The sequence below is a fragment of the Parasteatoda tepidariorum genome, chromosome 1 (assembly GCF_043381705.1).
Source record: "Parasteatoda tepidariorum isolate YZ-2023 chromosome 1, CAS_Ptep_4.0, whole genome shotgun sequence".
Classification (NCBI taxonomy): Eukaryota; Metazoa; Arthropoda; class Arachnida; order Araneae; family Theridiidae; genus Parasteatoda; species Parasteatoda tepidariorum.
In genome coordinates, this window is record NC_092204.1 from 93,599,843 (window position 1) to 93,614,294 (window position 14,452).

General features: G+C 33.1%; 1 protein-coding gene across 1 annotated transcript in view; it reads right to left on the minus strand.

Annotated features, from left to right (window-relative positions):
• Positions 1-14,452, minus strand: part of LOC107441633 (glutamate receptor ionotropic, NMDA 3A) — a 210,783-nt gene that overhangs the window by 50,011 nt on the left and 146,320 nt on the right. Inside the window, exon 3 of the mRNA XM_071183955.1 lies at positions 11,772-12,037. Coding sequence (XP_071040056.1) covers positions 11,772-12,037 — 266 coding nt within the window. The remainder of the gene's footprint in view (positions 1-11,771; positions 12,038-14,452) is intronic.

A 14,452-nucleotide genomic window follows, 5' to 3' on the forward strand; every position in this document is an offset into this window, starting at 1 on the left:
TTTTTTTTTTTTTTTTTTTTTGAAAGACGTTTTTATTGTTGTAAGTGCTAGATAGATTGTGGAGATAATAAATTAGTATCTCTGAAAATAGTTTTGTAATATAATTATCTAAAATATGCTTAAAATACATTAAATTAGAATGAAAATATTCTACATGGAAAAATTAGGCAATACGCAAATAATTATGAATTACTTGTAATCGTGATTACAAGTAAACAGTTTTGAAAAAATTTAAGGTAGGGGTAAAATTCAGAAAAGGCACTTAAGCATAAAGACATTTTTTTGGAAAGGCATTTGAATTTAAAGATGTAATTTTTGATTTTTTGAGAATTTCGTGAAAGATATTAGAAGATAGATATTAGAAGCTTTTAGTACTCTTTGTGCATTTAAGAATTTTCAGTTTTTGATTTTGCTCAACTTGCTTTAAAAATCTCTTTTCATTGTAAATACTAAATGAATAGTAAGATAATAAATAAATATTCACTTAAATAGTTTCGCCCGATAAGTAACTTAAATGTGTTTAAAATATATGAAATTAGACTTGAAATGTTCCACTTAACACAGTTGGAGAAAATGCAACTAATTACAAATAAACAAATACAGTAAAAGTCCTTTATAACGACAGTATATAGAAGCAAATGTCAAATTCGTTATAGCGAGGTTGTCATTATATCTTAACGCACATATTTGATGTTAAATAGCAGTAAAAAAAGTCCTAAAGATAAAAGGAAGTGCAATAGCAGTTTTTGCTGCCGTTAATAACACTGAATGTCGATTTGAATATGTCAAGGATCAATACGTTGATTCGAGGTATCAAGAAGGAAAAAAAAAGGGTAGATATGCGTTTAACAAGAGGTGCAGATGTGTGCTGCAGGTTTCCTAAGAACAGCAGAAGAATGTCCGAGGAAGATGATGGCCGTTGGTCACTTACACGTTTGCTCTATAATTATGAAGTGTTAAGATCGTAAGAAGGATTGAACCCAACTCACTACAATGCCACTTAAATCCAGCAGAAGGACTCCCCAGGGTTCACTTTCACTTTCACTTAAGTTCTCATGTTAACAAGAAAGACTACATCCCAGAACATCTTAGACAACTGACCTTAGAAAACCTGAGCCACATTCCTAACAATGGCGTTAAATTTTTTATTGACGGTAGTAAAATTGACAATCTTGCCGGCAGTGGCATTTATATCGAAACCCCTCAAGTTAATTTGACTCTTTCTCATCGTAATCCTAATCACTGCTCTGTCTTCAGAAGTGAATTGATTGCAATAGACCTGGGATTAGAAGCTATTCTATCCGAAGAGGATTATGGTGACCTATGGATCTTGTCTGACAGCTGTAGTTCTCTCCACCATCTTAGTAATTGGCCTCTTGTGGGTGACAGGATCAGCACCTCTATCCAGCTTAAATTGAAGCTCATTTCACTTAATCATGATGTTCATTTGCAATGGGTACCTTCTCACGTGAATCTCCACCGGGAATGAAATGACCGATATTCTTGCTAAGAAGGGTTGCAGGATTACAACAACTCCCTCTCCCATACTTACTTTTTTGGAGTTATACTGTCTGGAAAAATCAAAAATCTCGGAGGAGTGGAAAACATCCCCAACCCATAATTGGTACAAGGGATCAAAACCGGGTTTGTCCCTTGACCTCCCGTGTGACAGACGTACCCGAACTGTTCTATCAAGGCTTGCTAGCGGTCGCATCAAGTTTCTCACTTTCAACGAGGGCAGGAAAACCTTCGTCACCTGCACCAAGTGCCAAATTCATCAGCCTTCTCCAGAGCACCTCTTGGATTGCATGGGACTCTCTAAGGAGGATCTCTTTAGCAATCCTCTCCTAGTCTTCGACTTTCTTTCAGTCAGCGAACTCGTGGATCTTGTCTGACTCCGTCAGACAGAGAGGATGAGCAACAACAACAACGACAAATCATCAGAATAAATAAAAAATATCTTCCATTTCCCCCTCTTCTGTATAATATTGCGTACTTGAACATCAGAAAAATGCCTCCCCCCAAAATATCGTTATAACGGAATGCTATTATTTTTTTACTTCGTTATAAACGTGCAATTTTTGTACCTTTATTATCAGAATTTTGACGATGACTTGCAAAATTTTTGTAATACCAAAGTTTTCGCAATAATGCTCATTCTATCGAGCTTTTACTGTACTTGTACAATGAAGGAGCTTACTCGAAGAAGGTATCAATTTACATCTTATGTTTTGCTGTATGCATGAATTTTTATATTTTCACGTCCTGATTAATAAGTAAACGGTTTTTATCAGGAAAATGAATTTACAAACAACTTCTGATGTACGGCTGTTGTTCTATTTCTAAAACTATTGTTTCAAAATTTACCAAAATTTGACTAAGAAAAGTCTATTAAAAATCTTAACATAGAGTAAACAAGATTTTAGTGCAGCGAATGCATAGAAAAAAAATTGAAGAAGAGTAAACAAGATGGTATGAAACTAACAGGATTAATGTAAAATTCAAAGTTATTAAACTTTAAAAAATATATATAAGGGAACCGGCAAAGAAAATGGAATACTTTTAAATATTTAAAATAATTAGAAGAAATAGTAGTTGCTAACTCAATATAATTTGTTAACATTAGGTTTTTAAGACAGTGACAAATTGTAAACTCATTCAAAATAAAATGTCACATCTGATTTAAATCGACTAATTGGAATTAACTGTATAGAAACTAATGATTAAAATCAATATTAAAATAAATAATTAAATTCTGTGTGATTCAAAAGATTTAAATATGCATAATTCCAATCATTAATTTAAAAGAATTCATTTTGATCAATATTTGAATTACGAATTCCAAATATGAAACAAACTTTAGGACAGCTAATTCGATTTGATTGAGTCCAAGTTAATTTTAGTTAGGAAGCTATGACCAATTAATACAATTTTCTGATTTAAATTCGTGTCAAATTAATAATTTGATTTAACGAATTCATTAATACTGCGCCCAATCGGTACACCCGGTACACCTTATAGTTTAGAAAACATCTCTCTATACATCTTTTAATTCCATGTATTACTTACCAAAACAGAAATTTATTCAATTTACTCCTTTTAAAAAAAAATAAAGTTAGCTTTAAATTTCATTTTGAACTAGTCAGAATAGTTAAGAGACTTTGAAAAAGTGTGATGTAATGCTTCAACAATAGAATTTCAAGAAGTAAAGTACTTACTTAGCCTCTGAAAGATTTAAATTTGCAACTCCAAAGCATAAGATTAATTGTTACAAAGTAACTTAATTACATTCTTTAAATCTTAATGAAACCCTTTTGACAGGAGATTTTAAAGATTAAGTTCCTGATGAAACTCGAATAGCTTAAAGTGACAAATGACAGGAAAACTTTATTTCGAATCCTTTATACTACAATGCTGTATAGCTGAACAAAGAAGATTTCTTAACCTTTGTTGCCCTTCATGATCAACATGAAATGGTATTATATCTGAATATTTTCGTTTAGTCGTTTTTCGGCCTATTTTTAAATGGTATCCGAAGAATTCACATTGATCAATAAAACTTCATTTTTTGGTTATAACTTAAGTATCTAATTTATACAGGCAGTATTTCATAAATGATACTGTTTAGAATGATTTAGTTGCATAACCGAACAAGATTTCTTAACCTTTGTTGTCCTTCATGATCTTGGAATGATATGTTGATCATGAAGAACATCATTCCATGTTGATTATGGAAAATTCATATTGATCAACAAAATTTCCTTTTTAGTTAGTATTTAAATATATAGTGTATAGATGTACTATTCTATAACTGATACTGTTTCAAATGATTTGGACGTATACCCAAACAAGATTTCTTAACTTTTGTTGTCCTTCATGATCTTGGAATGATATGTTAATCATGAAGGACATCATTCCATGTTGATCATAAGGAATTCATACCGATCAATAAAATTTCATTTTTAGTTAGTATTTAAATATATAGTGTACAGATGTACTATTCTATAACTGTTACTGCTTCAAATGATTTGGACGTATACCCGAACAAGATTTCTTAACCTTTGTTGTCCTTCATGATCTTGGAATGATATGTTGATCATGAAGAACATCATTCCATGTTGATTACGGAAAATTCATACCGATCAACAAAATTTCCTTTTTAGTTAGTATTTAAATATATAGTGTATAGATGTACTATTCTATAACTGATACTGTTTCAAATGATTTGGACGTATACCCGAACAAGATTTCTTAACCTTTGTTTGCCTTTATGATCAACCCACCTTGAAATGTTATTATTTTAGAAAATTCTTTTTTGACTTATTTTAAAACGGTATTGAAAACTCTAAAGTTGCCATAACAATTTCATGTTTTAGTTATTATTTAAGTTTAAATTATTGAGGTATTATTCTGCAACTCATACAGTTTCGTATAATTTAGATAGACTATAATGTTGAGTAACCGAACAAGATTTCTTATTCTTTGCTGCCTTTCCCGAACGATGCATTTTGGAATGATATAATTTCAGACAAATTTATTCGTTCACGCTTTTTAGGACTATTTCAAAACCTTTTAACTGTCAAGTTATTTTGATGATTTGGGTACATAATGAGTCAATTTTTTTTTATTTCAGAAATCAAATGTTTAGTGCAAAACAAAATGTACTTAGTTAAAAATTGATATTTTGAATTAAATGCATAAAAATTTTAAGGTTTTGTAGCCACTGCATATTCGCTTGAGACGGCTGCCCCTCAATGCGGCAATGGTAAAGTTCGCTTCTATTGGAGTATTATTTCCTAAAGATTAAAGAAAAAATTAGTTCAATTATTTTTTCGAAAAATAAACCATCTATATAACATTTCAAAGAACTAGAACCATTTTACAAAAAAAAAAAAAAAAAAAAAAAAAAAAAAAAAAAAAAAAAAAAAAAAAATTGTCGCACACTTTGAACACAAAAATTTATCTTCTGAAATTGTTTGTAAAGTTCTGCCAACTATTGTTCGAAATTGCGTCTAAATTAACTTTTCCCGATATAGATTCGGGTTTGACAAAGAGATGAAGACGAAATAAACTTCTCCCCATATATATACAATGGTATAACAATACGATGCACTAAAAAAAAAAAAAAAATTTAACCTAATTAATACTCGGCGTGACATTTTGTAACACCTGTGCTACGTCCGAGATTATTTCGGGCATCACAATTAAAGGGTTCCAAAGATTTTTATTTCCTGTTTGTGATAAACTATCTCTTTATCACTATTTTATTTCTTTATTATTATATTCACAAATTTACTGAGATATTACTTGGCCTCTTCTTTCACTAAGATTTAAATATATGTAAATAATTGTTATTTAAAAATCTCACGGAAGAAATTAACTTCGTATGAGACTTGCTCTATACCAAAACATTAGTAGCATTAGTTTAAAATTGAATTTATATTTCATCTGAAATAAAAATGTACTCTGCCACAAAACTGAAAAACTTCACCGTTAAATTATCAGGAAGAAATATTTGATAACAACAATTAAGAAAGAGAGATTTTCCCGTTATTTTAAAAGCTTATTCGGACTAACAATTTTCGACGGTTTTCTTTTCTTACCCTCTAAAAACAGATAGACGGCTGCAAATAATCGATGGTTTTTCTTTCACTACTTTAAGTACACGGAAAAATTTCCTCTCAACTTATTTTTCTTCCATAAACTATAACGTCTTCCTAGGTTAAAACTGATGGATTGTGTGCGTAAAATTATTATTCTTTCAGCAATCTTTGGAGAATAATGCTTTTTTTTAAAAAAATATAATGCTTTCTTTCTTTATAACAAGGCTCGGTGGCAGACTATATAAGGAATGGAACATTGTTGCTTGTTCGGAACTGTTACATTTTTCTGGTTCATACCACTCATTTGGCGATGCACAAAAGCAAGTTATGTCTTTTGAATCCAAAATGACAAGATGAATTGAAATAGCCAGGACGGGAAATAGTTTCACTCAAATATGTATGCATAAAAATATTTTTCGATTTGAGGATCTGAATGTAAACTTTGTATTTCTGAGAAAAACTTTTGTGAAGAGATTGCGAGCTAGTAGAAAAATGATTTTGGTTTTCTGTTATGTTATGATCTAACAATTTAAGACTTTATTGCAATTTAAGTGTACTGAAAATAAATAGAAAAGTATTACATACTGAATAACTATTGATTTCATGATCCGATTTTCACAGATTAAAATTAAATTTTAATGGTTCGAGGCCCTACCATAATAATAATTGGGTTCTTGGGTTAACGTAACAAGATTTAGGCTTGTTTTAGTATCACGCCTAATAAATTTTCAGGTCAGATTTAATTGGATACCTGCAAGCGACGTCACACGTGTGTCTCAAACCCGATTGGCTTCTGAATCGTGGCATAACGATGATGCAGGAATGGGGTGGAGTCTCTTAACTGTTTGAATGTTTATGTTTCCTCATATGTAATGTGATCACTGAAGCAAGAAAAGAGGATCAACCTCATTTATTACACTTCAAGCTCAGCTTTGTGTATGTTTGATAAAAGGAAAACCCACTGATCTCTCTCTATTATGTAACTGATGGATTTCTGATTCAATGCTACACAAGTGCAGTCGTCGTTGGAGAAGAACGGGGTTGAGAGGGAGTACAGAGTACCCGCAATTTAAAGCTGTTTTTCGAAGCTCTTTTGCTGAGGAAAATAATAAAAGTCATTGTTTAAGTGCCTTACACTTGAAGCAATGCGACGATTTTAAACTATATATACAATCTTGCCGTGAAGAATTATCTGAGCTTTAAAACAGACAACTAACTTAGATATTATAAACTTTATAAATTTTTTTGTTGTTGTTATTAATTTACGTCGCACTAGAGCAGCACAATCGGCTATTGGCGACGGTCTGGGAAACATCCCGGAGGATGATCCGAAGACATGCCATCGCAATTTTGATCCTCTGCGGGGGGGATGGCACCCCCGCTTCGGTAGCCCGACGACCTGCGGGCGAAGTCGAGCACTTTACGGTACCACAGTTTAACGAGGACCAATACTGCACACCCTCGGTCCCTACGCAGACTGATCCAAGTGGTCACCCACCCGCACACTGACCGCAGCCAGTGATCCTTGACTTCAGTAATCTGCTGGGAACCTAAATTTTTTTTTAAATTAAAAAATCAACAATTGGACGACATTTTTATCAGACATATTTCTTTTTGGCCTTATTCTCAGTTTTTGCAAATTTTTATGAGCCCAGGTAATGCAGCATTGGTGTAAGTTTTAAAATATTAAAAAAATTAGACCACGAACGCTCTTCATTTTCTCATAACTATGGTTATTCTCCATATTGACGTTTCGCGCCATTTCCAAAATAAGCGTAGACAGGGCTGGTTTTAGATAGGCTAAACTTGATCAAACAGTCATGAGTAACAGTGGCAAACTAACAGCAGTTATAAAATTTTCAAAAAAGCATCATTTCATATTACGATGGAGCCTTCGAAAAATAGTCTTAAACGCTCCTTTGTTGGCATCATAATTTTCTCAATGGAGTTGCATCACCTTTCACCGCCATTCAATTTTAGAGTTAATACTAAATGTGTTTTACAGTTTTTCACATTTATCAGGAGGTATATCATTTATAATACCATAACATTATTCAAATGTAAAATATGCGGCTTAGTAATCCACCCCTTCCCTCTTCAAAAAAAGATGAATGAAAATTCTTTCCTTAGAAAAACTACATGAACAGGATTTTGTTTATAAAGTATTAAAGCATATAATTAGAATTATTAGTAATTCTTTTAAATTTAGTTCAAAAAATTTAATTCAAAGTGAAAAAAACTAAAATATTAACAGCTTCAATTTAATATTCTTTATTTTTAAGCTGATAAATATCTATGGGATATACATAAAAGTTTAAATATTTCGTAAATTTTTGTTTCATACATAAATAAAAAATACATATTTTACATTTAACATCTTAGGTATTGAGCAGTTATTTAATTTAATTTTATAACATATAAAAATTTCACCGAATTTATTAAGTACAATGCCAAATTTTAGATTGAAAGAGAGTGATATAATAAAAATGCTAACATCTGAATGTCAAGGAATAATAGAGCAACACCTTTTTAAAGCTACAGTGGTATGAAAGAGAAAGAAATATCCACTTGGTTTAGGCATACATTCTCTACCAGTTTCTACATCATTTCAATACTTGTAGTCGAAAATTAATGGGGAAAACATTGAAAATCTAAAGAATTGCAATTCTACAATCCTTAACTCCTACAATCGATTTAAATTCATTATTCCTTGAAACAAGAAAAAGTTTTAAAGCCAGAACTAGAAAAATTGGGATTTTTTTTTCTCACGTGAACAATTTAGAACTATTGTCACTTTGAAACTTGATTTCAAATTTCTCAAAAACTAGACCCTGCGACACCCATGTAATGACCCATCGTTTTCTCAACAAAGTTTCCATTTGAGAATCGATAAGTTATTCGAGGTCAATATCAAACAGAATTTGGAAGAAAAAAAAGTATTGTGTCATATGTCTGGTTATTCGGAAATACCTGGATACACGATTTTGCTTTCTTTCAAGATAGAGTTATGATCCAATTTTTTAATCAAATCTTCAGAACATCAGTGTTATGATCAAGATCAAGTATATGATCTGACGATTAGTGAACTCGAATATAATTTAGTTAAGGATCTGTCATAAACATCACAACAGATAAAAATTATTTGAATTCAAAATTTCAAACGTCCTTCTCTTGTGACCTTTGAAATGTCAGTTACTTCCCAGAATTATTTTCAAATAACAGATGTTTGACCCAGGCCATCTTCTTTTATCATAATTTTATAATAATAAAAGAAGTATAAAAATATAATTACTGTACATAATTGTAAAAATATATAGGGTAAACATATTAATTTCAAAATTCGTAATTTTTGTTAAATGACAGTGTCAACATATTTGTTACTAATTGCAAATTATGTAAAAAAATTGTAGAGAATTTACATAGTATTGTTTTAAAGTTTTGGAGGTTCAAATAGCAAGTAGTAAGAAGACCAAGTGAAGGAACAGCTCTTACCAGGAATGAACACTTCATTTTGGTTATTTTTTAATGCTCTTTATGAATTTATAAGCCATACAAATATTTAAAAACAAGCCTATTCTTGAAATTACTGTTAACTTAATTCCTAACTTTCTTTTGTAATCATGAATTGAAAATTAAAGTGTCAGCATATTAACACATACTGTTCATTCACTGGGAAATTTATGCCCAGTAAAGGAACATGCCTGTTCCCTCACTGGTTAGAAGTTGTTTTTCATATTTTTAACATACTTTTGATGCGAAACATCACTAAAGATACAAGAAAATTAAAGTTTATCTTTTATTTTCATTAACTTAGAAAAAAACCCGGTAATGGAACATTTGTTCCTTCACTGGTTTTTCATCGTTTGGTGATCCAGTGAATAAACGCCCCCTTATCTCAGTACTTCATTATGCTATGATGCTTAAAGAAAATAAAACGTAACTTCAATAACTATATTTTGAATTCTCCTTTTCACGGTGAGAAAAATAAAACTATTTCATGGAATTAATTCCACTTCAAACATATAAATACAAACACTCACCTTATAATTTTTTCAAAGAAACAAGGTGTTGCAGAGATAATAAAAAATTCAAAAATTTTTCCAGAGAGGTCTATTTGACCGGGTAATCCAAAACATTGCTAGATGACTTCCTATTGTTTGGCACTAAGCTATTGTTACCAATCAATCTAAAGAAAAACTTTCAAATTCTTATTTTTAATCAATATATATGAAATGTTCCTTCACTGGGTAGTGTTCCTTCACTGGTTGGCTTACCCTAACTGTAATTTTTTTCGAGTTTTTCATTCTTGATTATATATACATATGTATATATTAGCCAACAAAAAACTTTTCCTCCCTATCAACTGTAATGAATACATATACGCAATAAACATGAACTATTAAATTAATTATATTTACCAATAATGATTTGGTTTAATTAAATTATATTTAGCACTAATGGTTTGCTTTAATTAAATTACATTCTGCAATAATAATCACGCTGTGCCCCCTTTTTAGCATCAAAACAACAACACAATTTTAAACAAAACGTAACATTTGCCACGTAATTTAAAGCGCAGCCTAAATATAGTTTCGTTTTCTTCTTTTCAATAGAATCTGAATTTTATTCGAAGCAACTAAATTACCCCAATTCGCAAGGTTCAACGACTTATATTTGCGATGAAAATAAAGATAACGCGGGGAGTTATCAAATTTTTATTTTCTTTACGTGTTTAAAAAAACGGGTGAAGCACTGAAATAAAATTCAATCGCCAAACAGAAAATAAATTTCAGAAATGGTAAAATACGGCGTAGATGTGATTCCTGCTGGCTGGTTTCGAGTTGTATTTTTATAGTTTTTGTAGAAAGATAAACGATGACCACGTAGACATTTTCACACTGATTTACTTACTGAACTGCAAAAAAAAAAAAAAAAAAAAAAAAAAAAAAAAAAAAAAAAAAAAAAANAAAAAAAAAATGCTTGAATGGATGATAAAATCGTCACCAATAAAGCACGACAAAAGTAACTATTACAATGCGCGATTTGAAACTCGGAAGTCATACAAATATCGTATAAAAGATATTGAGATTTTCAAAACCACATGGAAAAGCGTAGCAATTACTGCCGAAAGAACGATAAAAAATTCCATAAATTTGCAATGAAATCGGCACAAATAAAGTGTTAATTTTAATACGCGATTCGTGTGTCGTTATAGTACACATTACAAATATCAGGATTTTCAAAACCACGTGGAAATACAGAGAGATGACTACCGAAAAAAAACGATCGAAAAATAGCTTGAATTTACGATAAAATCGGCATAAATAAAGCACATCAAAAGTGATTATTAAAATTCGTGATTCGAAACTCAGTTGTCGTAAAAATATGTTATTAAAAATATCGAGATTTTAAAAAATCATGTAGAAATCAGACAATAACTATCGAAAACACGATCGAAGAGACACTTTGGAAAGGACACAAATAAAGCGCACCAGAATAATATCATTTAAAAATATTAAGATTTTCTTAACGATGTGGAAATCCGTAGCAATGACCACAGAAAAAGCGATCAAAAAACTACACAGATCTAAGAAAGAATCTCCCCAATTGGAGCGCGTTTGAAAGTGATGGTTCGAATCGGAATTTTAAATTTCAGATTTTTTTTCAAGAATATTATAATAATATTTTTCATTATATTCAGGTGCGAGACGTGATGGCTCTGGGAATAGAGCGTTCGCCTTACAATGAGGTGAACCGGGTTCGAATTCCAGCGATCGCTGGTCGATACGAATTCCGCATCCGGCTTGCACCGACCACAGTGCTGATGCAAAATATCCTCAGTGGAAGACGAATCATGGTTTAGAGTCCCCTTGCCATCAGGCTAATCATGAGAAGTTTTCAGGGCTTTCCTCTCCATGTAACGCAAATGCGGGTTATCCATCAAAAAGTCCTCCATGAAGGCAAATTTCTCCCAACACTTGATTCTGTAGTTTCCTTGTCTTCTAAATCGGGTTCAAAATCTCAAGGCTATGGAGTTGGGCATCAATAGTCGTAAACCCAAAATTGAGTTTTTTGTTCAGCAATGATTATAAATAAATATTCAGGTTCTGCCGAGGGCACCAGTTTAAATTCTGTGAACTAAAAGAAGAATGAACAGAACAGACTTACTTGAAGATGAACTGTGCGAAAGCTTCTCTGCGATCTCCGGGGCCAAACCAGCAAGAGATTGGAATGCTGTAGTTGAGGAGGTAGGCGTCAGATGTCCAGGGCGTGAGGTCTGTAGGATGGGTCAAGGCAGAAGCGGCAAATAGAACGGCTGAACGCACCACTGTACGGTCTAGAATATGACTCCGCAGTCGGAGTCCTAGCACCCCTGCAGGAAAACGGTGCTCAACCCGGTTTCCAGGAATATTTGAGCTGAAGGCACTCTCAATCTATTCAAAGGAGAAATACAAACAGTTATTTGCCGTGAATATTTTATTCTTTTCTTACTATTTTTCATTTAATTTTTATAAGTGGATAAAACTGTGAGTTTGACAAGGTTCTTCTGCAAAACCCTCAATCCAACTCATAACAAATTACAGCTTATAAGCCCTTGCCAAGTTGATGTTGTTGTTCATTTACGTCGCACTAGAGCTGCACAATGGGCTATTGGCGACGGTCTGGGAAACATCCCTGAGGATGATCCGAAGACATTCCATCACAATTTTGATCCTCTGCGGAGGGGATGGCTCCCCCGCTTCGGTAGCCCGACGACCTGCGCGCGAAGTCGAGCACTTTACGGTAGAACAGTTTAACGAGGACCAATACCGCACACCCTCGGCCCCTACGCAGGCTGATCCAAGTGGTCACCCACCCGCACACTGACCGCAGCCAGTGATGCTTGTTTTCGGTGATCTGCTGGGAACCGTGTCTTAACGATCAGTCCACTGCGGGACCTTGCCAAGTTGAAGAGCAGATGGAACGTGTTAGAGAAGAACATCACAAAGATAAACCCAGTGTTACGGTGAGATTCGAACCCACTACCTACATGTTATACAGCGCTTAGCAAAAAGGTGAGATCACTTAACCAAAGAAAGCCATTATTTATTTATATATTTTTTTCTGTCTGTTTTTGAAGAGAAAGCTTCCTTGGCAAAGAAAATTAGACAGAGAAAGCGAGGAATTGTTCCAAAGCAGATTTGAGGTTTGAATCATGCCGGAAACATGTTAAAATTTCCCCCTTTTTCTGTGATGGCTGTTGTGATTTGTAAAATTAATATTTTAGCCTTACAACAGTCATGAGGCCACTGTTGCCAAAAGGAATTTTTCTTCCACCCAGAGGGGTGCAATGTTAGATCTACCTCTTGGTGCACCCCGGGTAACGTTTATGGGGCAAAATGATTTACAATTCTGGCATGAGTTAATCCGGAAGCGAAGTTCTAGACTTCCTTTTAATAATGTCAAATGTCTAATAAAGAGCATCTTCAGGGACTCTCTCCGCGGAGAGTTCCGCAGTGAACTGATCGTAAAGACATGGTTCCCAGTAGATCACTGAAGTCAAGCATCACTGGCTGCTGTCAGTGAAGGGGTGGGTGACCACTTTGATCAGCCTGCGAATGGACCGAGGGTGCTCTGTATCGGTCCTCGTTAAATTGTTCTACCGTAAAGTGTTCGACTTCGTGTGTGGACTGATCGTATTGGTATTTAGTTGCTGGAGTACCAAAGCAGGAGAGCCATTCATCAGGAGAGTCTTCGGATCATCTTCAGTGATGTTTCCCAGACCGTCGCCAATAGCCCATAGTGCAGTTCTAGTGTGACTTAAGTAAAATACCTACCTACCTACCTACCTCTTCGTGGAGAACTCAAAAATCACAATTCCAATAAACCATGGCTTTAACAGATTCTCAATGGCCTAGATTGAAATCTGTCGCCATGTTTCATCTGATATCTGGGCACGACTGCCTGAATAAACATTTACGTCACATCAACGTGGTCAATGATTCTTTTTGTACCTTATGTGAGACAAACCTTACCTTATGTTATGTTTTGTACCTTATGTTATGTCTCCAGGAGAAGATGGATTTGTATGGACCTTTATAGATGCTCTGCTCTTTCTCGGATATCAATCTGGGTCCGCTACTGGACTGCTAGCTTTCATTTATAGATTTATTGTTATCTTTTTGAAATTCAATTGTCTTTTAATGCGCCATTGGAAATAAAAAAAAACAATTAGAAAAAAGGAGATAACGAGTTAAATTTCCCCCTCAATTCCGGTTGTATTTTTCATTCTTTTTTTGAAATGTCTTTTAGAAATCTGCGCAACCTATTTAGCACACATAAGTGCACTTCATTGCCTTAAACACGCCCAAGCTTAAATATTTATCTATCCTTAAAGAAAGACGTAAACAATGAATTAACAAATTTCTTATATCATGCAATTACAAAGCTAAACAGCATTTTATTATAATTTGAATAATATTGACTCAAGTAGTCTTCTAAAATAACTTAGATGAAGGAGTATGGATTGAATTGATTTTTATTTGTATTTTTATAGAGGAAGAAATAGAAACATTAGGTTGAGACAGTTCCGCACTAACAAACACTGTTTGAGCATTCATAAGTCACGCCAGAAATCAGTTTTAATTCGAATAAATGCTTGTTTGCTATTCTCTAATAAGCATTGCGATTTTTTTAATGATTCCAGTTGGTGAACTTGATACCTTCTGTATCGCAGAATTCAGTAACTTAACCGCATAGTCATCCCAGTAACATTTAAATTTTTTAAAAATTTCAAAGGAAAAATAATATGAAATATGGAAATCAAAAGAGATAGAATGACTTATAACTAGGACTGGGCGATATTAGAA